Raw genomic sequence first — 24410 nt, 5'->3', positions numbered from 1 at the left:
CACATCACTTTCTTCACAACTCTATGGTCATGGGTTTAAATCCCCACTCTGCCAATTGTCAGCTGTGTGACCTTGGGCAAGCCACTTAACTGCTCTGTGCCTGTTACCTTATCCATAAAATGGGGATTAAGACAGTGAGCCCCACGTGGGACAACCTGATCACCTTGTATCCTCCCCAACACTTAGAATAGTGCTTTGCACATAGTAAGTGCTTAACAAAGCCATTATTATTATTATTATTATTATTATTATTATTATTATTATTATTGTGGTGGTGGTGCCCTGTGGCTACTCTCATTAAATTGAAACTCTTGGCCTTGGCTTAAGGGATCTCCACTGACCAGTTATCTTCCACCTTATTGCCTGGGTCTCCTGCTGCAGTCCTGCTCTGCTCTTGAGTAGGTCCAAGCTATCAAGTTCATTGTTTCTGGGTAATAATTGGGATGTTCATTAAAAAGCTACTTAGGTTCCAGCAACTGTACTACGTGCTTGGGTAGGTACAAGGCAATTAGGTTGGACACAGTCAATGTCCCAAATGGGCTTTTGTCACCCGTTGCCTGGGGATGGTTTGGGGAATTGGCACAGCGAGAGAAAGAGACCAAAGTCGAGGACTGGGCCATACAAAATTTATTCCATGCGGCGAATTGAACTTCCCTTTTGGGAAGGAATATAATTATTTAATTGTTTGGATGCGGCAAATTGAATTTCCCTTCCGGGAGGAATTCACCTAAGTGTCACCTGCCCATAGTGGAGCATCTAGCTCCCTCCCACGAACTCTTCCCACTTGGGAGGAATTCGCTTACACGTTGTCCGGCCGTAGCGAAGCACCAAGTTTCCACCCGTGAGGGCTTAGGAAGACATTCATCAGTCCCGTGGTCCCTCACTTCAGTGCTCTGTTTACAGAGACAGAGTGGGTGCCCAATGCTCTGGGCAGGGGTGACACATGAGCATGTGTTGCAAGTCTTGATCCCCCATGCAAAATGTCGGAGAAGCTGTGCTTGCTCTCAGGCCATTCCAGCTTCTCGCCTTCTACTTTTCCAATCTCTGCCCTCCCCTCCTCCACACCTCATTTGACTGGCACATGGGTGAGGGAAATCCACTCCAGACCTGGGATGTCTAGCAGTCGCAGTTGCTTGGATCCACCCATGCTTCTGACTTCCTCCTTGCTAGTTCAGGAGGTCATGGATAGCGTTTTGACCTTGAGATGGCCTCAAATCCAGCACCCTTTCTACCAGGCCTGGGAGTCAGAGGACCAGGATTCTAATTCTGTTCCATCGCTTGCCTGCTGGGTGACCTTGGCAACTCACTTGACTTCTCTGTGTCTTAGTTTCTTCATCTGAAAAATTGGGATTCAAAACCCATTCTGGCAAATGGGACTGTCAGTCCCATGTGGGACCTAATTATCTTATACAGTGCTTGACACAAAGTACTTAGCAAATGCCACAATTTTTATTATTCTCACTGACAAGGTTATGTTGAAAGGATGGATTTTGGATACTTTAAAAATGTACATACAGTCTGGGGCAAATGCTTACCAAGTGTTAATATTATCATTCTAAAATTGAGATTAAAATCATTGAAATTGTGGACTTTACTTTAGCTTTCAGTTTTGTGATGACAAGTTCTTTGTAGTGAGGATGTCCACAAGTGTTTCCAAATGATTCATATGGCCAAACGGGCACTAGACTGATATATCTGTTTCTGACCACCTTTCCCCTGACTTATATTCATAGATTGTGAGCCCCCCAAGGGACAGGGACAGTGTATAATTCCTAAATGGGCATTATTTCCCAGCGCTTATACAGTGCTCTGCACACAGTAAGTACTGTTACTACTACTACTAGATTTCCCCTCCCTGCCCACCCCATTGGCACACCCACCAATGTGAAGGAGCTCTGATCAATTTAATGTATTGGAGTCCTGAGTCACTTCAAACTACAATGTATAATGTCCGATCTGGGTTTGGGGTGAGAACCACGTATGGAGATGAGAAGCAGCATGGCTTAATGGATAGAGCATGGGCTTGGAAGATAGAAGGATCTGGGTTCCATTCCCAGCTCTTCCACATGTCTGCTGTGTGACCTTGGGCAAGTCACTCAATTTCTCTGTGCCTGCTACCTCATCTACAAAATGGGGATTTAGACTGTGAGCCCCATGTGGGACAGGGACTGTGTCCAACCTGATTATCTCATATCTACCCCAGTGCTTAGAACAGTTCTTGGTGTATAATAAGTGCTTAACAAGTACTATATTTGTATTTATTATTATTATTATTAGTAGTATTAATAAGAATGATGGCACTTGTGCAAGAAAAAGCAGAAAATGACCCCCCAGGCTCCTGCTGTCTGAAGAAACACCAGGCTTTACAGAGTTCAAGGAGAAATCTACCAGGAAACAAAATTAAATTTTTCCAGGTTTACTCAATCAAATTTTTCCAGAGTTATGCAGATTTAACCTTCAATTTTTTTTTATGAATCATGAGACAGAAACTCCTCCAAGTCCGTGCCATGGGTATGGCTTTTTAGGTCCGAGGGAATGCACATAACCCTGATTTGGTCTCAAAATGGCCACTTTATGCAAGTACAGCTGCTGCTCCTTCCCTTTTTGCCTTTTGTAACCCTGGGAACCCTGGCAAACTGCCAGGGAGCAGAACCGTGTGCCTCCCTGCTTAACATCCCAGCTAAACATCTTCAAGACTGAACCCATCTACCTTCAACCACTCTGATTACTGCCGCCACAGTCATGCTGAGGGTGTGACCCTATTGAAAGTGTTTACTGTGTGGAGAGCACTGGACTAGGCGCTTGGGAGAGTACAATACAACAGGGTTGGTAGACACAAGCCTAGAGTCTAACTCTGTCAGGGGGCCAAGAATTAATTCATTCATTCAATCGTATTTACTGAGCGCTTACAGTGTGCAGAGCACTGTACTAGTAATAATAATAATAATAATAATAATAATAATAATAATTGTATTTAAGTGCTTTCTATGTGTCAAGCACTGTTCTAAGTGCTGGGGGAACACAAGGTGATCAGGTTGTCCCACGTGGGACTCACAATCTTAATCTCCATTTTACAGATGAGGTAACTGAGGCACAGTGAAGTGCCTTCCCAAAGTCACACACCTGACAATTGGTGGAGCTGGGATTTCAACCCATGACCTCTGACTCCAAAGCCCGGGCTCTTTCCACAGAGCCACGCTGCTTCTACTAAGTGCTTGGGAAGTACAAATCGGCAACATATAGAGACGGTCCCTACCCAACAACGGGCTCACAGTCTAGAAGGGTACAGTGCTAAGCGCTTAGTACAGTGCTCTGCACATAGTAAGCGCTCAATAAATACGATTGATTGATTAGAAGGGGGAGACAGACAACAAACAAAACAAGAGTCAGCAGTTGCTGCTACCATCAATAAACCTGCCTCAACAGCAGCACTAACAGGCACCTGCTGAGTAGGGGATACCAAACTGGAGGCCTGCAGTTTGCCGAGCACTGTACTGGACACTGGGAAGAAAGCAGAAAAAAGAAAATCAGCCCCTATTCTTGATGATCTTAGAATGTAATGGAGGAGGCAGGTAGACATAAGTGCCAAAAGTGCAACAGATAAGAGTAAGACCCTCGATAGAAATGGTAGAAACAAAAGTACATAAGCAGAGCTCACTTGAATGTCAAAAGCACTTGATGAAATCACCAGAATTTTGGGAACTATCAATTCATCAACAGGGAATTAAACTGGGAATGCCTCCTGGAAGAGGAGGCTCTTCAAGGCAATTCGAAGATGGGGAGGGCAGATTTGCAGATTTGTGGTGGGGGGATGTCCATGAAAAAAGAAGAGCACATTTGATGGGTTGGAGACAGGAGAGATGAGAGCGAGGTTCAGCTAAGGGTGAGTTTTAGGGGGTTGAAATTAATGAGTTAGTAGTGAACCTTGCAGCCAAAGGCCGGATGTTTTAATTTTATATTGCTCTCCCATTCGATCCTCTAGACTGTAGGCTGCCCTTGGGCAGAGTACATTTCTACCAACTCTGTTGTACTGTTTTCTACCAAGTGCTTTAAGGACATCATTCTGCACACAGCAAGTGCTTGATAAGTAGCGTTGATTGATTCCCAGCTCTATTCAAGGACAGCAGCTGTAATGAGATGCCTATTCAGAAGGGAGACCGTGATATCATTAGCACTTGCTCTGACTCAACAGAGGGGCCAGTGGTGGCATAGAGACTGGAGACAGAGGGTACCAAACCACAGCAAAGGTTTCATCCTAGCTTCCTGTGCTTCCCTTTTCATTCATTCATTCAATCGTATTTATTGAGTACTCACTGTGTGCAGAGCACTGTACTAAGCACTTGGGAAGTACAAGTTGGCAACATATAGAGACGGTCCCTACCCAACAGCTGGATCTGGTGGTGAACTCTGGCCCCCATAGTTGATGATGGAATGATGTGTTTATATTAATTTTGTGCAGTTTGCTCAGAAATCTCCTTCAAGCTCCTGTCCGACTATAAATTGCTCAGAGGCCAAGCACTGTGTCTCCTTTTTAAATGTTTAAGATCTTGTAGTCCCTCAGACAGTGCACTCAGTAGGCGATCAATAAATGCTATTGAAGATAATTATTCATTCAGTTGCATTTATAGAGAGGTTACTGTGTGCAAGGCACTGTACTTAATGTTTGGGAGAGTGCACTATAGCAATAAACAGATTATGGTGGTGCTTTATACATAGCCACTCTTTCTGCTGTCATTGCCACCACCGTTACTTGGCTGTGAAGGGATATTTCCATTGTTTGAACCTGTTGCTGTCATTCTCTGTTTTTCCCTTTTGGGCTTGTCATCTCCTTTGCCCCCCAATAAGTCCTTTAGGGGAGTTGACCTTTAGTTTCTTCTCCATAAATTTTTCCCTCTCTTTGACTATAAATCAACAATTAATAATAATAATAATAATAATGGTATTTGTTAAGTGCTTACTATGTGCAAAGCACTACTGTAAGCACTTGGGGGGGGATACAAGGTGATCAGGTTGTCCCATGTGGGGCTCACAGTCTTAATCCCCATTTTACAGATGAGGTAACTGAGGCTTAGAGAAGTAAGTGACTTGCCTAAGGTCACACAGCAGACTTGTGGAGGATCCGGGATTAGAACCCATGACCTCTGACTCCCAAGCCTGGGCTCTTTCCACTGTCACATATTTATTATTGAGCACTTACATTTTGCAGAGCACTGTGCTTAAAACTTAGAAAAGTATAGTAGAGTTAGAAGACAGGGTCCCTACAGTCAAGAAACTTAAAATCTAAGGGGAGGCAGACACTAGAATAAATTACAGGTAGGGAGAAGCAACAGGGTTTGAAGTGTAATTGTCTGAGGCGTGTGAGTGTTCCAGGGCTTAAGTAATGCTAAGTGGAACTGCAGAAGTGGTAGTTGTTTGGGAAACTGGGGACAAGCAGGAAAGGCCCTTGGGTAGATGTGTGATTTTGGTAGGGCTTTGAAGTGGTGATGAGCAGTGGTATATGAGGTATGAAGGAGTTCGAAGTAGAATAATGTGAGCAAGAATTCAGTGGTGACTGAGATGAGAAGCAGCATGGCCTGGTGAATAGAGCACAGGCCTGAAGGCCAAAAGGACATGAGCTCTAACCCCTCCTCTGCCACTAGCATACCGCATAACCTTTGGCAAAACACTTAACTTCTCTGTGCCTCAGCTATTTTGTCTGTAAAATAGGGATTAAGACTGTGAGCCCCTTGTGGGATATGGACTGTGTTCAACCTGATTTTCTTATACCCACTCCAGCTCTCAGTACAGTGCCTGGCACATAGTAAGCACTTAACAAACACCACTATTATTATTGTCATTATTATTATTATGAGAGATAAACTGGGTTGGCTTGAGTGGAGCAAAGAGTGTGAGCTGTAGTGTAGTGGGAGATGAGGGAGAATAAGTGTGGGGGGCAGCACCCCTGGCCAACCTCAATTTATTCATTCAGTTGTATTTATTGAGTGCTTACCGGGTGCAGAGCACTGTACTAAGTGCTTGGGAGAGTACATTAGAACAATAAACAGACACATTTCCTGCCCACTAGGACCCTCCTTTGGTTTCAAGAACCTAAAACATGGTAGAGCTCTTTATTTATTCCTCATTTTTGGTGTGTCTCCTTTCAGAGCACATCCAAACAGTGGTATTTTATTGCCTGTTCTGGACAGAACACTGTATTAATTGTATTAAGTGAATTAATCTATTTTTTAGAGTACAATTCAATTACCAGTAGCTGCCTACCATTAGTGCACTGTGCCTCAGCTGTCCACTGGAAAGCCTATAGCCTGCACAAAGCCCAGCAAATTCAAGGCCTAGGGGAAAGAACAAGGGCCTGGGAATGGGAGGACCTGGGTCCTAATCCCAGCTCTGGCACTTTCCTGCTGTTTGACCTTGGAAAAATCACTTCTCTTCTCTATTTCCTCATCTGTAAACTGGGGATCAAATGCTTTTTCTCCTTTTTACCTAGACTGAGCCCCCACGTGGGCCAAGGTCAGTGTCCGATCTTGTGTCTTGTACCCATTGAAAATGCATGGGTCTTTGGAGTTAGATGACTTGGGTTCTAATCCCAGCACTGCCAATTGCCTGCTGTGCAAACCCTGGGTAAGGTACTTAACTCCTTTGTGCTTTAGTTTCCACATATCTAAAGTGTACATTCAGTACTTGTCCTCACTCCTACTTAGTCGGTGAGAGTGAGCTCCATTTGGGGCAGGAATTTTGACCATTGTGATTAACTTGTCTCTACCTGGCTCTGCCGCTTGTCAGCTGTGTGACCTTCAGCAAGTCACTTAACTTCTCTGTGCCTCAATTACCTCATCTGTAAAATGGGGATTAAGACTGTGAGCCCCACGTGGGACAACCTGATTACCTTGTATTTACTTCAGTGCTTAGAACAGTGCTTGACACAGAGTAAGCGCTTAACAAATACCAACATATTGTCAGTAGTATTATTAGTATTACCCCAATGCTTAGAACATTGCTTGAAACACATTAAGCACTTAACAAATATCATCATTATTGTTGTGATACCTTAATAATGTGATTACAACACCTACCACTGTGTTTGGTACATAGTGAGCACTTGGCAAATACCATTAACAAACAAAAAGGCAGGCAACTCCAAGGCCTAACCAAGGGTTACAGGTACCCAGCTATAATATGGCTTTCCTGCCATGCTGATTTTTACAGAACTGTCCCAAAATTTCAAAGTCTGTCTGCCACCTGTTGTAAGTTCTTAGAGGCCCATTTCTGTTTCTCTACAAATCTAGTTCTTTCCTGGGGGTTTGGTTACTCTGGCTGGCTCAAATGTGGGGACATTACTGTCAGTGGGAGGGGTGGCTTTTGGGATGGAGAGGGGAGATGCAGGTTGCTATCTGCCTGTCTCTCGTCCGTCTTATGTCATTGAGTCATCTCCGACCCATAGTGACACCATAGACACACCTCTTCCAGAATGCCCCACCTCCATCTCAATAGTTCTGGTAGTGAATCCATAGAGTTTTCCTGGTAAAAATACAGAATTGGATTACCATTGCCTCCTTCCACCAGTCAGTCATATTATTGAGAACTTACTGTGTGCAGAGCACTGTACTAAGCATCCAGAGAGAACAAAATAGTACTATACAAACACATTCCCTGTCCACGGTGATCCATAGAGTTTTCTCGGTAAAATGACAGAAGTGGTTTACCATTGCCTCCTTCCACCAGTCAGTCATATTTATTGAGAACTTCCCGTGTGCAGAGCGCTGTACTAAGCATCCAGAGAGAACAAAATAGTACTATACAAACACTTTCCCTGTCCACGGTGATCCATAGAGTTTTCTTGGTAAAAATACAGAAGTGGTTTACCATTGCCTCCTTCCACCAGTCAGTCATATTTATTGAGAACTTCCCGTGTGCAGAGCACTATACTAAGCATCCAGAGAGAACAAAATAGTACTATACAAACACATTCCCTGTCCATGGTGAACTTGTGGGGGGACAGACATTAATATGAATAAAAAATTACAGATAAATACATAAGTGCTGTGGGGCTGGGAGGGGGGTGATAAATAAAGGGAGCAAGTTGAGGTGATACTGAAGGGAGTGGGAGAAGAGGAAAGGAGGGCTTAGTATTGTTCCCTATGCGAGATGGATGGCTGGGCACAGGGGAGAGAGGAAAGACTGTTGTGGCAGCCAAAGCAGTTCAGTCAGGGGTCGGACATTTGAGCCTGGGCCACTGCTGTTGTCACCTCTGCCCTAGTAGAAGCAACGGTGGAAAGCAGCATGGCGTAGCGGATGGAGCATGGGCTTGGGACTCAGAAGGCCTTAGGTACTAATTCTGGCTTTGCCACTTGTCTTCTGTGTGACCTTGGGCAAGTTCACTTTACTTCTCTGTGCCTCAGTTACCTCAACTGTAAAATGGGGAATGAGACTATGAGCCCCGTGTGGGGCAATGACTGTGTCCAACCTGATTTGCTTATATCAATCCACCCCAGCGCTTAGTACAGTGCCTGCCACATAGAGAAGCAGCGTGGATCAGTGGAAAGACCCCGGGCTTGGAAGTCAGAGGTAATGGGTTCTAATCCTGGCTCTGCCGCATCAATCAATCAATCAATCGTATTTATTGAGTGCTTACTGTGTGCACAGCACTGTACTAAGCGCTTGGGAAGTACAAGTTGGCAACATATAGAGACGGTCCCTACCCAACAGTGGGCTCACAGTCTAGAAGGGGGAGACAGAGAACAAAACATATTAACAAAATAAAATAAATAGAATAGATAAGTACAAGTAAAATAAATAGAGTAATAAATACGTACAAACATATATACAGGTGCTGTGGGGAAGGGAAGGAGGTAAGGCGGGGGGGATGGAGAGGGGGAGGAGGGGGAGAGGAAGGAGGATGGGACCCAGGGGTAGAGTGGAGAGATTCCCCTGACCAGACCCACCAGCACACGTCTGCTGTGTGACCTTGGGCAAGTCACTTCACTTCTCTGCGCCCCAGTTACCTCATCTGTAAAATGGGGATTAAGACTGTGAGCCCCACATGGGACAACCTGATCACCTTGTATCCCCCCCAGCGCTTGGAACAGTGCTTCACACGTGTCAAGCGCTTAACAAATGCCATCATTATTATTATAGTAAGCGCTTAACAAATACCATCATCATCATCTTGGGCCAGGCCACCAAAGCCATGGTCATTTGTGTGGTTGTTGCAGCAACAGAAGGCTGCAGCAGATCAGTCCTAATCATTGAGCACTTAGAGTGTGCAGAGCACTGTACTAAGCACTTGGGAGAGTCCAGTATAACTGAGTCGGTAGATACGCTTCCTGCCCACAACGAGTTTAAAGTCTAGAGGGCATTGGCAGAGGAGAATAATAATAATAACAATAATAATAATAATACTTATTATTATTATTATTATTAATGGCATTTATTAAGCGCTTACTATGTGCAAAGCACTGTTCTAAGCGCTGGGAAGGTTACATGCTGATCAGGTTGTCCCACGAGGGGCTCACAGTTTTAATCCCCATTTTACAGATGAAGTAACTGAGGCCCAGAGAAGTGAAGTGACTTGCCCAAAGTTACACAGCTGATAATTGGCAGAGCCGGGATTTGAACCCATGACCTCTGACTCTAAAGCCCAGGCTCTTTTCCACCGAGACACACTGAGTGTGTTCTCTCCCTCTACCCTTCTCCTTCCTCCATTTCTCCCCCTCTTTCTTTTTTCTTTACATCTACCCCTTCCCTTCTTCCCCTCCCTCTGCCCCATCCCACTTTCAGACCATATCCCTTTTAGGTGTAACATCCATTCCACACACTAGGACCAGATTTCTGGACTTCCCAAGCGCTTAGTACAGTGCTCTGCACACAGTAAGCGCTCAATAAATACAGTTGAATGAATGAATGGTCATCTCTCTGCACTCCTTAATCTGCTTTCAGCAGCTACTTGGAGAGAGTGTTCACCACTATTTTTATTGAAATTTCAGCTATGTGGGCAAGGTGACTCAATAGTGTACTTCTAATGACAAAGCCTATGGTGAGATCAAGGAAGTTGAACTCCTGCCCCCATGCTGGGCCCAGAGGCTTTGTTGTGGGGAAAGTTTGATAAATCACTTATCTGTTCTGTCACTGTTGCCTTACTGCTAAGGGAATATAAAAACCACTTCTGACATTAAGAAAGGTGGGGATTTGGTGACTTAACTGTAGTATAATTAGTAATGAAATGCTGATTAGTCAGAGGCTGATGTAAGTTTACCGATGGTCACTTTAAGCTTTCTTTTCTTTTAGGTGGAGTACAACTTTAATTTTTCTATGTGACTAATTTGGATGGCATTTTTGGTTTTGTCCTAGGTCACCCCAAATGTAAAGGAGACAACTCCTAAAATGATTTCTTTAGTTGTTATGACCCGAGATTCATTTGGCCAAAGAGGGACAGTAAAAAATTCTAAAATTAATTTTCTTTCTAAGTTTCCTTGAATCCCAGAAATCTCAGAAAGCCTTTTAAGGAAGCCCAGAAAGAATGCATTTCTTGTTACACCCATGAAACCCCAATTAAACCCTTAATTAATTCTTAATTAACCCTTTCTTAATTCTTAGGACAGTGCATCTGAGCTTACTCCACTTCCTGTTTACAGTAAGTTGAAGCCTTTGGAGGGGGAGGCCACTTGCAAACCTTCAGCTGTGACTTTTGAGGTTAGTTTTTTTCTGAGGGAATGGAGAGCATGTATTTCAACTACAACTCGAGTTAGTAGCAGCTTCCTTCCAGAGGTTAGATTCTGCTCGGTTAACATCATCTCAAAGCTGCTCACTGTCCCGACTCTCTGCACCAAGAGCTGAGGGGAGAGTTTGGTGAACTGTATCCCCCAGACAGCCTCTTGGCCGGTGTAAAACTGTGCTTTGCCCTTTAAAGCTTTCCAAAACTCTCTGGGCTGGGCAAGCCCCGCCTTTGCTATGGAACAGTAGGCCAGAGGAATGTACCACCAGAAAAGAAGGCAGATCCTGTCTCCACCAAATTCTATAACTTCCCTTTTCCTGCAGGGACTTTATTCAATTAAGAAAGTGATTGTTACACTCTTGTTAACCACTGACTCTTTAAAACTGAGTTCAGAGAAAAGAAAACTGGAACTCAAAATGAATGAAAGTAGTAAATTCATAATAATTATGGTATTTAAGTACTTACTATGTGCCAGGCACCTGTACTAAGGACTGAGGTAGATACAAACAAATCAGGTTGGATTCAGTCCCTGTCCCACGTGAGGCTCACATTCTTAATCCTCATTTTACATATGAGGTAACTGAGGCACAGAGAAATGAAGTGACTTACCTAAAGTCACTTAAGTGATTAGTACAGTGCTCTGCACACAGTAAGCGCTTAATAAATACGAATGAATGAATAAAGTCACAAAGCAGGCAAGTGGCAGAGCCAGGATTATAAACCATTACCTTCTGACTCCCAAGCCTGAGCTCTAATCACCGTGCATACTGCTTCCTATGAAGCATGTGAACTCATACTACTACTACTACTAATAATAATTATGGTATTTGTTAACTGCTTACTATGTTCCAAGCACTGTTCTAAGCGCTGGGGTAGAGACAAGGTAATCAGGTTGTCCCACATGGGGCACACAGTCTTAATCCCCAATTTATAGATGAGGTAACTGAGGCACAGGGAAGTTAAGTGGCTTGCCCAAGGTCACACAGCAGACAAGTGGTGGAGCCAGGATTAGAACCCATGTCCTCTGACTCCCAAGCCCATGCTCTTTCCACTAAGCCATGCTGCTTCTCTTTGTTATCTCATCTGAATCATCCACAGGGTAGTTGGGCCCAGGATCGCCAGGGAGCTCTGCAGGGGCTCAGAGAGTGATCCCTGAGAGAGAGAAGCAGCTTGGCCTAAATGATAGAGTTACAGGGCCTAGTAGTCAAGAAGGACCTGAGTTCTAATCCCAGCTCTGCTATTTCTCAGCTGTGTGACCTTGGGAAAGTTACTTTGGTTCTCTCTGCCTCAGTTACCTCATCTGTGAAGTGGGGATTGAGACTGTGACTCCCATGTGGGAAAGGGACTGAGTCCAACCTGATTAGCTTACATCTATGCCAGCGCTTAGTATAGTGCTCTGTACACAGTAAGTGCTCAATAAATGTGATTGAATAAATGAACTTCTCTCCAAGCTGAATCATCCCTTACGACGTAGTAGTAGTAGTACTTAGGGAAGCAGCATGGCTCAGTGGAAAGAGCACGGGCTTTGGAGTCAGAGGTCATGGGTCCAAATCCTGGCTCTGCCACATGTCTGCTGTGTGACCTCGGGCAAGTCACTTAACTTCTCTGAGTCTGTTACCTCATCTGTAAAATGGGGATTAACACTGTGAGCCCCCTGTGGAACAACCCGATCACCTTGTAACCTCCCCAGCGCTTAGAACAGTGCTTTGCACATAGTAAGTGCTTAATAAACCCCATCGTCATTATTATTAGTAGTAGTAGTAACATTTACTGAGTGTACGCATTTCCCACCTCCCTCCACAGCGTATTAGTAATATTTCCTGGGTGTAGTAGTAGTATTAACTGCTTACTGTGTGCAGAGCATGGTACTAAATGATGGGAAAGAATACATAGATATGCATTAGACATAGTCTCTGTCCCTTGGGGGACTCACAGTCTAAAAATAAGTGAAAAGAGGACTGGTGACAGACATGAGAAACAGCAAGAGAAGCCCAGGCCTGGAAGTCAGAAGGACCTGGGTTCTAATCCCAGCTCTGCCACTTGTCTGCTGTGTGATCTTGGCAAGTCACTTAACTTCTCTGTGCCTCAGTTTCCTCATCTCTAAAATGGGGATTACTACTGTGAGCCCCATGAGGGACATGGAATGTGTCCAACCTGACTACTTTGTATCTGCCTTAGCACTTAGAACAGTGCCTGGCACATAGTAAGTGCTTAACAAATACCTGAAAAAAGGGAGAGATGAAGCAAAATACTCAGACAATGTGAAGACAAATCAAAATCAGTAGAGTACTATTACTAGAGAGCAAATTGCCAGTGCAGTGTGGTCCTCTAGTGTTTGAGAATTACAGAACAATGAAGTACTCCTTGCAATACTAATAATTATATTTGTTAAACTCTTACAGTGCTGGGCACTGTATTAAATGCTGGGGTGGATACAAGATCATCAATCCCTGTCTCTCATTCATTCAATTGTATTTATTGAGTGCTTATTGTGTGCAGAGCCCTGTACTAACCACCTGAGGCTCTCTGTCTAAAGGATAGGAAGAACAGGTATTTAGTCACCATTTTATAGATGGTGAAACTGAGGCATCTGCTCACATAACTTCTGCTAGTACCTCTGTAGATGACTCCCAAATCTTATCTCTCTACTTGTTCCCTCTCATCTACCTTCACTTCCCTATGCTTCAGTTTCACTTATTGTGTGCAAAGCACTATACTAAGCACTTGGAAGGGTATGTCTACCAACTTTATTGTTTCATACCCTTCCAAGTGCTTAGCAGTGTAGCCTAGTGGATAGAGCATCCCTGGGAGTCAGAAGGCCCTGGGTTCTAATTCATTCAATCGTATTTATTGAGCACTTACTGTGTGCAAAGCACTGTACTAAGCGCTTGGGAAGTACAAGTCGGCAACATATAGAGACGGTCCCTACCCAACATCCCAGCTCTGTCACTTGTCTGTCCCGCAACCTTGGTGTCATCCTCGACTCCGCTCTCTCATTCACCCCTCACATCCAAGCCGTCACCAAAACCTGCCGGTCTCAGCTCCACAACATTGCCAAGATCCGCCCTTTCCTCTCCATCCATACCGCTACCGTGCTCATTCAAGCTCTCATCCTATCCTGTCTGGACTACTGCATCAACCTTCTCTCTGATCTCCCATCCTCGTGTCTCTCCCCACTTCAATCCATACTTCATGCTGCTGCCCGGATTATCTTTGTCCAGAAACGCTCTGGGCATATTACTCCCCTCCTCAAAAATCTCCAGTGGCTACCAATCAATCTGCACATCAGGCAGAAGCTCCTCACCTTCAGCTTCAAGGCTGTCCATCACCTCGCCCCCTCCTACCTCACCTCCCTTCTCTCCTTCTACTGCCCAGCCCGCACCCTCCGCTCCTCTGCTGCTAATCTCCTCACTGTATCTCGTTCTCGCCTGTCCCGCCATCGACCCCTGGCCCACGTCATCCCCCAGGCCTGGAATGCCCTCCCTCTGCCCATCCGCCAAGCTAGCTCTCTTCCTCCCTTCAAGGCCCTGCTGAGAGCTCACCTCCTCCAGGAGGCCTTCCCAGACTGAGCCCCTTCCTTCCTCCCCCCCTCGTCCCTCTCTCCATCTCCCCCATCTTACCTCCTTCCTTTCCCCACAGCACCTGTATATATGTATATATGTTTGTACATATTTATTACTCTATTTATTTATTTTACTTGTACATATCTATTCTATTTTATTTTGTTAGTATGTTTGGTTTTGTCTCCCCCTTTTAGACTGTGAGCCCACTGTTGGGTAGGGACTGTCTCTATGTGTTGCCAATTTGTACTTCCCAAGCGCTTAGTACAGTGCTCTGCACACAGTAAGCGCTCAGTAAATACAATTGATTGATTGATTGATTAAATACTTCTCTGTGCTTCAGTTACCTCATCTGTAAAATGGGGATTAATGCTCCAAACCCCATGTGAGACATAAACTGTGTCCATCCTGATTAGATTGAATCTACCTCAGTGCATGTAGTAAGCACTTAAATTCTATTTTAAAAAAAGAGGAAGTACAGCCCTTTGGACTTTCCTCTCCAGGAGGTCACTTAAAGACCTTAGAAAGTGTAGCCTCTTGAGAGCAAAGCGATCAAAAGCTAGGTTGCATGGGATCAAGAAGAAAAGTAGTGGACAGGAAATCAGGAAGAGGGTCTTCACAGCCAGTTCTAGGAGTTTGGTTCAGAATGGAAGCAGGGAGATAGGTATTATTTGGAAGGGACTGTGGGGTGAAAAATGCCTTTAGGGGGTACTGTGAGGGAGTTGGCAGCATATAACATGAAGGGTGAAAGGATGGAAATGGTTTTTTTAGGCAGTATTTGTTAAGTGTGCTGGGCACTGTACTAAACACTGGGGTAGATAGAAGCTAATCAGTTGGACACAGTCCCTGCCCCAAATGGGGATCACCATCTTAATCCCCATTTTACAGAAGAGGTAACTGAGGCACAGAGAAGTGAGGTGATTTGCCTAAGGTCACACAGCAGACGAGTGGCAGAGCCAGGATTAGAACCCAGGTTTTGTACTCTTCTGTCTAGAAAGGGGACAAGATTGAAGTTTATAGAATCATGAGGGGGATGGGCAGGCAACCTAATATCACGGTATTGAGTTCTTCAACATGCACGTGTACACTCACCGACTCATACGTGCACAAGTAGTGCAAATATACATGCAAAAGTATCTAAACACACATGCAAAAACCCACAAATGCAAGTACACTCAAGATCATACATTAGTACACACGTTAACTGAGACATGAACACATAGGTCGCTGCAAGCAGGGATCGTATCTAGTTATTGTATTGTACTCTCCCAAGGACTTGGTACAGTGATCTGGGCAGAGCAAATGCTCAGTAAATACCACTGATTGATGGACTGAATCATTTTCACGGGGGTGCAGACCCCACACAGATACTAAGACACATAAACCCACACGAGAACACACCCACAAGTGGTTAACAGAGATAGTCTTGGTAGAGACGGGGGTATCCTACCCCCTCTGGAAGCCTTGTGAACAGAAAGATGCAAATAAATGGCTTTTGAACCACCCTGATAGCTAATGCCCAGGCTGGCCTTCTGTGATCTGTTTCTTAGCAACAGTTCCTCAAACAAACTCAGGGAGGAAGAAATGTGCTTATGTTTGTTCACCTTCCCTGTTGGGCTAAATAAACTCCAACAGGAGCGGCAGGACCTAAAGCAAAGCACTGCCTTTAGAGAAAAGTATAATGATTGATTCTTTTTTCCACATTGAAAGAGAGGGGTTATTCTTACTTATGTTCAATGTTGTGAGCAGGGAACATGCGTAGACTTTTTGGTATTGTACTCTCCCAAGCGCTTAGTACAATGCTCTCCACACACTAAGCATTCAGTAAATACTACTGATTAATCTGATGGAGTGTGGAGCTTGGACTGGACTATCGATCAGTCTCATGACCATCTTCAGAGAATGATTCTCCATCAGCAGTGTCAAGGATAAATAATGAATATGTTCACATAGTACACAAATAGAAACAACATGACCTAATGGAAAGAGCAAGAGCCCAGAAGTCAGAGGACCTGAGTTCTATTCCTGGCTCTGCCATTTGCCTGCTTTGTGAATCTGGGTTAGTAGCTTAACTTCTCTATGCCTCAGTTCTCACATCTGCAAAATGGGATTTCAGTACCTATTCTCCCTCCTATTTGGAATGTGAGCCTCATGAGGGACCTGATGATCTCGTATCTACTGCAGCGCTTAGTCCAGTATTTGCCACATAGTAAGTGCTAAACAAATACCACAGTTACTACACATCCTTACATGCATGAATACAATGGCAAGGAGTGCAGAAGCTAGTTGAATTTGGTGAAGTTTGGGCATTTTCTACCTGGAATGGGTTCACTGTCATCTAGTGGATCAGGATTTTTAGAGTAATATGGATTTAGGGAAGAAATCATAACCGTTGCTACAAACTTCTCCCCCTTTACATCAGTCACACCAAAGTTCTGTGAATCTTAATTTGGACCTCCCTTGAAGAAAGGTGAAAGATTTGGAGTTCTTAAAATAAAAATGACATTTGTCAAGTGCTCAGAGGGTACGGGGCCCTGAACTCAGAGCAGGAGAAATAAACAAGGACATTGAATCAGACTCAGACCATGGCTCATTAGGACCTTATAAACTAAGTGGGGCAGGACAGTACGCACTGGGAGAGGAAGTTCATAGAGGACAGGAATTATGACTCTCAACTCTATTGTATTGTATTCCCCCAAGCACTACTTAATGCTCTGCACTTAGTAAACGTGCAATGTCATGGATTGATCAATTGATTGAGAGAGATAAAAGGGCAATATCTACAAAAACCACTATAACTCACCCACACCAAGAAGAACCACAATGCAATACCTCTGGGCATGGGCACAGCAAAATTATGCATGTTCTAAATTATGTCCAGGCCTTTGCCCATACCACACTCCTGTTAATATCATGGATAATAGTGATAATGGCAATAATAATATTAGTGGCTATTATTATGATATTTAAGGACTTACTATGTGCCAAAGACTGTACTAGGCACTGGGGTAAAGACAATCAATCATTCAACTGTATTTATTGAACCCATACTGTTTGCAGAACACTCTATTAAGCACTTAGGAGAGTACAGTATAACAGAGTTGGTGCACACTTTCCCTGCCTACAAAAAGAGTTCACAGTTTAGACAGAGAGACAGACATTAAAAATAAATTACAGATATGTACAAATGTGCTGTGGGACTGAGGGTGCGGTGAATAAAGTATACAAATCCAAGTGCAAGGGTGATGCAGAAGGGAGGTAGAGTAGGGGAATTCAGGGCTTAGTTGGGAGAGGCCTCTTAGATGCTTGGAGAAGCAGCGTGGCTCAGGGGAAAGAGCACGGGCTTTGGAGTCAGAGGTCAGGGGCTCAAATCCTGGCTCCACCAGCTGTCAGCTATGTGACTTTGGGCAAGTCACTTAACTTCTCTGTGCCTCAGTTACCTCTTCTGTAAAATGGGGATTGAGACTGTGAGCCCCCCATGGGACAACCTGATCACCTTGTAACCTCCCCAGCGCTTAGAACAGTGCTTTGCACATAGTAAGAACTTACTAAATGCCATTATTATTATTATTATTATTATTATTATTATTATTATTATTATCATGTCATTTTAATCAGCCTTTGGTGGTGGGGAAAGTAATGGTCTGTCACATATGAAGTGGGAGGGGGAGTTCCAGGCCAGAGGCCTCCACACATCCACCAAACTAACTCTCTTTCTCCCTTTGTAATAATGATGGTATTTAAGTGCTTACTGTGTGCAAAGCACTGTTCTAAGCGCTGGGGGGATACAAGGTGATCAGGTTGTCCCATGTAAGGCTCACAGTCTTAATCCCCATTTTACGGATGAGGTAACTGAGGCACAGAGAAGTTAAGTGACTTGCCCAAAGTCACACAGCTGACAAGTGGTGGAGCTGGGATTAGAACCCATGACCTCTGACTCCCAAGCCTGGGCTCTTTCCACTGAGCCACAAGCTCCACTGAGAGCTTACCTTCTCCAGAACGCCTTCCCAGACTGAGCCCTGCTTTTCCTCTGCTCTTCCTCCCTCTGCCCTCCTTCTTCCCCTCCCCACAGCACTTGTGTATATTTGTACATATTTATTAGTCTATTTTATCAGTGATGTGTAAATAGCTATAATTCTATTTATCTATTCTGAGGGTATTGAAACCTATCTACTTGTTTTGTTGTCTGTCTCCCTCTTCTAGACTGTGAGCCCGTTGTTGGGTAGGGACCGTCTCTATATATTGCCGAATTGTACTTTCCAAGTGCTCAGTACAATGCTCTGCGCACAGTAAGCATTCAATAAATGAATGAATGAGGAGTCAACGGCAAAGTGGATGAGCTTGAGGTACGGTGTTAGACGAGCAGCGTGTTGTGGGTTATAGCAGGAGTCAGAAGGACCTGGGCTCTACATCCGACTCCGCCACTTGTCAGCTGTGACCTTGGGCAAGTCACTTCACTTCTCTGTGCCTCAGTTATCTCTTCTGCAAAATGGGGATTGAGACTGTGAGCCCCATGTGGGACAGGGACTGTGTCCACCCCCATTTGCTTGTATCCACCTCAGTGCTTAGTACAGTACCTGGCTCATAGTAAGCACTTAACAAATACCATCATCATTATTATTATTTGAAAAACAATCAGGTGATCAAGATCATCAGGTCAGACCTAGTCCTGGTCCCACACAGTGCTCACAATCTTAGCAGGAGGGAGGACAAGTATTTAATCCTGCAGTTTACAAATGAGGAAATTAAGGCACAGTGAAATTATGTGACTTGCCCAAGATCACACGCAGACAAGTGGCAGAGCTGAGATTTATACCCAGGTTCACTGACTTCCAGCTCCACGTTCTTTCCAAGAAGTCCTGCTGCTTCTTGGTTGAGTTGTCTCTCTGATCTGGACTTAAATAAGGCATTAAACAGTAATATGTTGCTGCTCTCCCAGGACTGTCTTTAAAGATTGATTATCCAGTAAAGTTTGTAAACAGTTTAGGATCACTACAGAGGAAGTTTCTGGATAAATTTTAATCCAGGACTTTCCCCCCTATTCAACCTAGGGCCAGAGTTGCCCCTGCTGTCAGACAATGGGGAGCAGCAGGCAGATCTGGAGAAGGAAATGGCTTTGATCAATGCCTTTGAGCCTTTCAGTATTTGGCCAGTTACTCTGGCAGGCCCTGGGAAACTGCAAGGATTCCAAGGATATCTAAAATGGGGATAGTCCATTTTCTTCCAATCACAATAAGATGTCCTTAGCTAGCATTGCTCATAGCCAGGGATTGGGTAAGATAGTCCTCTCTCTGGATTGATAGGAGGATAATAAAAAATTAAATGTGAAGTGGGGTGGGCTGCCCTGAGCTCAGGATGGGACCCAGACCCCTCCTCAAATCTGAAAGACAATTACTCTTCCTCCATTCAAAGTCTTTTTGAAGGCAGATTTCCTCCAAGAGACCTTCCCTGACTAAGCTCACCTTTCCTCTTTTCTCACTCCCTTCTGCCTCCTTCTGACTTGCTCCCTTTAACCATCCCCCCTCCCAGCCCCACAGCACTTAGTTACTTACCTGTAATTTATTTATATTAATGCCTATCTCCCCCTCTAGATGACCTTGTGGGAAAGGAATGTGTGTGTTTATTGTTGTATTATAGTCTCCCAAGCATTTAGTGCAGCACTCTGCACACATAGGTGTTCAGTAAATATGATTGCCCCTCTCAGGGTCACACATGCAGAGTTTCCACTTCCCTACCAGTCTCAACTATGGGAGTAAGAGTCAAGCAAAGGCATTTCCATTCCTAGCTTGGGCAGTGGCTAACGAGTGGAAGGCAATCTGCTACAAGTCAAAACTCACCCATGCTGGGTAGCAACAGCATTGGAGAGAGTCGAGGGTGGAGACTAAAAATTTACTGCATGGAAGGGGACAATGGTAAACCACTTCCATATTTTTACCAAGAAAGCTCTATGGATACATTGCCAGAAGGATTGCAGAGGGAGGTGGGATGTTCTGGGAGAGATGTGTCCATGGCATCGCTATGGATCGGAGACGACTCGGTCGCATAAGACAAGTATGATTGACTGAGTGACTATCTCTCTTCATTGGATGAAATGGCAGGCTGTTAAAGGGCTTGGCAAATGGGGTTAAGCCACTTTGTTTATAGGGTTCTTCTTGGCTCTGTGTTTGGGTCTTATCTTGAAGAGACTATTCTTGGTGATTATTTTCTATTAGATTTCCCTTCCCAAGAGTCTGTTCCCCCTTTTCTTTTAGACCCATTGACTAAGCAGCTTTCAAAGCTGGTCCAAAATTTACCTTAATCATATGGATTTCTCTGGCTCTTCTCTGGAATTTTGCTTCTTAAAAAGAAGTTCTGATTAAACTAGCAGAACGCAAAGTTAGTTTTGCATTGAAAGATGGGGATTATTTTAATCCATTCACACTAGGCACTTTCTGAACTATTGCTAAAAACGGGAAACAACCATTGCCACATGACTTGCTGGGTCTATGTGTGATGTTAACACTTTTGTCTCACTTCGACAGAATACTCCAAAGGTGCTTTTAAGCCACCAACTGTTGAAATTATTTTATCAAAGAAAAGACGAAACCTTCCTAACTTTCCCAACCAATTTAGAAAAACCATGTTCAGCTTTCTGTAGACCACAGCATAATTTTGAATAAAACTTTCTCCTGTCATGGAGAGCACCATCTGCCAATGCAGTTAGCTACCCTGACACTTGACCTCCCTGACATCAGGATCACCTTGTTCAGAAAAAAAAGTAATAATGATGGCATTTATTAAGTGCTTACTATGTGCAAATCACTGGGGCGGGGGGTACAAGGTGATCAGGTTGTCCCACGTGGTACTCACAGTCTTAATCACCATTTTAAAGATGTAAAATAGGGACTGTCTCTATATGTTGCCAATTTGTACTTCCCAAGCGCTTAGTACAGTGCTCTGCACACAGTAAGCGCTCAGTAAATACGATTGATGATGATGATGTAAATGTAAATGTACATTGTACAGAGGTAACTGAGGCACAGAGAAGTTATGTGACTTGCCCAAAGTCACACAGCTGACAAGTGGCCCAGTCATACTTCACAGGAAAAGGGGAGAGTGATATTTGAATCTCACTGTTATCATCAACAGGGAAACAATGATAGCATTCTGTTTTGTAAATTGTAATCAAATTCAAGTTTTCTAGCAATAGTAGCAAGCCATGCATTCATTCATTCAATCATATTTATTGAGCACTTACTGTGTGCAGTACTGTGTACAGGACTGAAGTGATTCCAAGCTTACCTAAGTAACCTTGCTCTCCTCTCACTATAATTCATCATCGTGATCATGTTATTTATTGAATGCCTACTGCTTTCAGATATGGTCATAATTTCTGTGGGGCTGGAAAGCAGGAATAACAAAGGGAACAAGTCAGCATGATGCAGAAGGGAATGAGAGAAGAGAAAAGGGAGAAAGTGGGGGCCTAGTCAGTAAGCACTCAGTAAATACAATTGCAAGAGCAGGTAAGGATGTAGCAGCATTCTCCTCTTATGATTTTCCCCTTGCTAGGTTTCTTGTGCTTGTGTTTGAGAGTTACTCCAGTAGACCTGTTTAGAGAAGCAGCGTGGCTCAGTGGAAAGAGCACGGGCTTTGGAGTCAGAGGTCATGGGTTCAAATCCCGGCTCTGCCAATTTCAGCTGTGTGACTTTGGCCAAGTCACTTAACTTCTCTGTGCCTCAGTTACCTCATCTGTAAAATGGGGATTAAGACTGTGAGCCCCCCGTGGGACAACCTGATCACCTTGTAAGCTCCCCAGTGCTTAGAACAGTGCTTTGCATATAGTAAGCGCTTAATAAATGCCATCATCATTATTATTACCTGTACTGATACAGAAATAAAGTTTACAGATAATTAACTGTCAATGTTTTGTTTTTCAGAACCAGTTATAATCCATGGATGTGAACTGTAAGTACTGACCATCGTTTCCCCATAGCTCAATTTCCATTGTAACATCTGGTTGGGGCGGATGTGAGGGTCTGCGCATTCACTATCTGTTGAGGGGGTTGAGGCCCTCGTGGGAGTGGAAGGCAGCAACCGGGGGTGAGATTCATTCATTCAATCGTATTTATTGAGCGCTTACTGTGTGCAGAGCACTGTACTAAGCGCTTATGACATAAAGCATCTGTGCCCACCACTTCCTTCTATTGCTATCCACATCCTGCCACAGCTAGATGGGTTGTTTCAGCACTGAGCCACTGGCCAGTCTTGAGGACAGAAAATGCATGCCAATTTTCTCCCCGCAGAGGTGAACCAAGGTTTCATCAGCCTATGTCTCCACAGGCCTTATGAAGCAAATAGTTAAGCAATTGCTCAGTAAACATGGAGCCGACAACTAGAGGTGATTCAGGCTCAAGACGGTCTTTGTGCTCCTTTCCTATCTTCTGCTTTTTCCTCAAAAGGAGAAGGTTCGTTTGATTTTGAACTTGAATTACAGGATAAATAAAGAAGCAGCATGGATTATTGGATAGAGCCAGGCCTGGGAGTCAGAAGAACCTGAGTTTTAACCCCAGCTCTAACCCCAGCTCGGCCACTTGTCTGCTATGTGACCTTAGGCAAGTCACTTAACTTCTCTGTGACTCAGTTAACTCATCTGTCAAATGGGGATTAAGGCTGTGAGCCCCAGGTTGGACATGGACAGTTTCCAACCTAGACTGTGAGCCTGCTGTTGGGTAGGGACTGTCTCTATATGTTGCCAACTTGTACTTCCCAAGCGCTTAGTACAGTGCTCTGCACACAGTAAGCGCTCAATAAATATGATTGATTGATTAGCTAAGTACGGTGCTTGGCACATAGTGAGCACTTAATAAATACCGTAAAAAAAACCCTCTTAACCTCACTTTGCCTGGGTAGATATTGTCTAGACAGCTTTCTTCTACCCCACTCCTTCTAGAACACTTCCCACACCCTTTCATGATAATTTCCTCCATGAATAACAATGGTATTAATCAAGCTTTTTCTCTATGGCTAGCACTGTGACAAGAATTAGAAAGCAGAGTAATCTAGTGGAAAGATCATGTGCCTGGAAGTCAGAGGAACTGAGTTTTTTTTCCTGGTTCTGCTGTGTGACCTTGGGCAAGTCTTTTAACTTCTCTGTGCCTCAACGTCCTCATCTGTAAGATGGTGATGAAGTACTTTGTTCTCCCTCCAACTTAGACTGTGTGCCTATGTGAGACAGGGACTCCGTCCAACCTGCTTATCTTGTATCTACCCCAGTGCTTAGCTTAGTACAGTGCTTGGTATATAGCAAGAGCTTAACAAATATCACTATTCAGTCAATTAATTCTATTTACTGAACACTTACTGTGTGCAGAGCACTGTACTAAGCACTTGGGAGAGTACAATGTAAGAGAGTTTGTAGACATATTCACTGGAAACGATTATTAGATACAAGATAATCAGATCGGACACAGCCCCTTTCCCACACTAGGCTCACAGTCTGTATTAGTATTTGTTTTCTGCTGATTATTAGAGAGCCACAATCCTTCTACTGGGTTCAAGAGGAATTAGACATCTTTCTTTGGTGCTTCCCTCAGCAGAATCTTGAAGGAAATAGCTCCCCATAAGTTCTTTAGCATTCCTTTGTTCCAGAAGTTCTAGAATATCAGCTCCCTGGAAGATACAGCAGTCTCTTTGCCATTGGGACTGAAGAGTTCAGGTACTTTTTCTGGGGACATAGCAGGTCTGTTTCTACCTTGGATTTACATCCTGGTTCCCAATCTTCCATTGCCTTAATATTGAGACCTTAGCAGTGCTAGAAGTCTCTACTGAGAAGGCAGGTAGGAGGAAAACAAAATTAACCGTTCAACTGCAGTTTTCTCTTTTTTTTTAAGGGTATTTGTTAAGCACTTAATATGTACCAGGCATTGCTCTAAGCACAGAGGTAGATACAAGGTAATCAGGTCAGACACAGCCCCTCTGTCCCTGTCCCACATCAGGCTTACAGTCTTAATTCTCGTTTTACAGATGAGGTAACTGAGGCATAGACTTGCCTAAGGTCTCACAGCAGGCAAATGGCAGAGCTGAGATTTAGAACCCAGGTCCTTCTGATTCCCAGGCCCGGGTTCTACCCACTAGACCATGCTGCTTCTCCAGTTCCAGTTCCT

At 44.1% G+C, this 24410-nt stretch overlaps 1 protein-coding gene across 4 annotated transcripts in view; it reads left to right on the top strand.

Annotated features, from left to right (window-relative positions):
• PLSCR1 (phospholipid scramblase 1) overlaps positions 1–24410 on the top strand; it is a 69216-nt gene that overhangs the window by 27094 nt on the left and 17712 nt on the right. For 3 of the 4 annotated variants that reach the window (XM_038743408.1, XM_038743393.1, XM_038743416.1), the window contains exon 2: positions 22185–22212. In XM_038743408.1, the coding sequence (XP_038599336.1) occupies positions 22200–22212 (13 nt within the window). In that variant the 5' untranslated portion in view covers positions 22185–22199. Of the gene's footprint in view, positions 1–10590; positions 10687–22184; positions 22213–24410 lie in introns of all 4 variants that reach the window. The other variant, XM_038743401.1, reaches the window with a different exon arrangement.

The sequence above is a fragment of the Tachyglossus aculeatus genome, chromosome 1, assembly GCF_015852505.1.
Source record: "Tachyglossus aculeatus isolate mTacAcu1 chromosome 1, mTacAcu1.pri, whole genome shotgun sequence".
Lineage (NCBI taxonomy): Eukaryota > Metazoa > Chordata > Mammalia > Monotremata > Tachyglossidae > Tachyglossus > Tachyglossus aculeatus.
The sequence above is the reverse complement of the archived record's forward strand: the minus strand, read 5'-3'. Positions and strand labels throughout refer to the sequence as shown.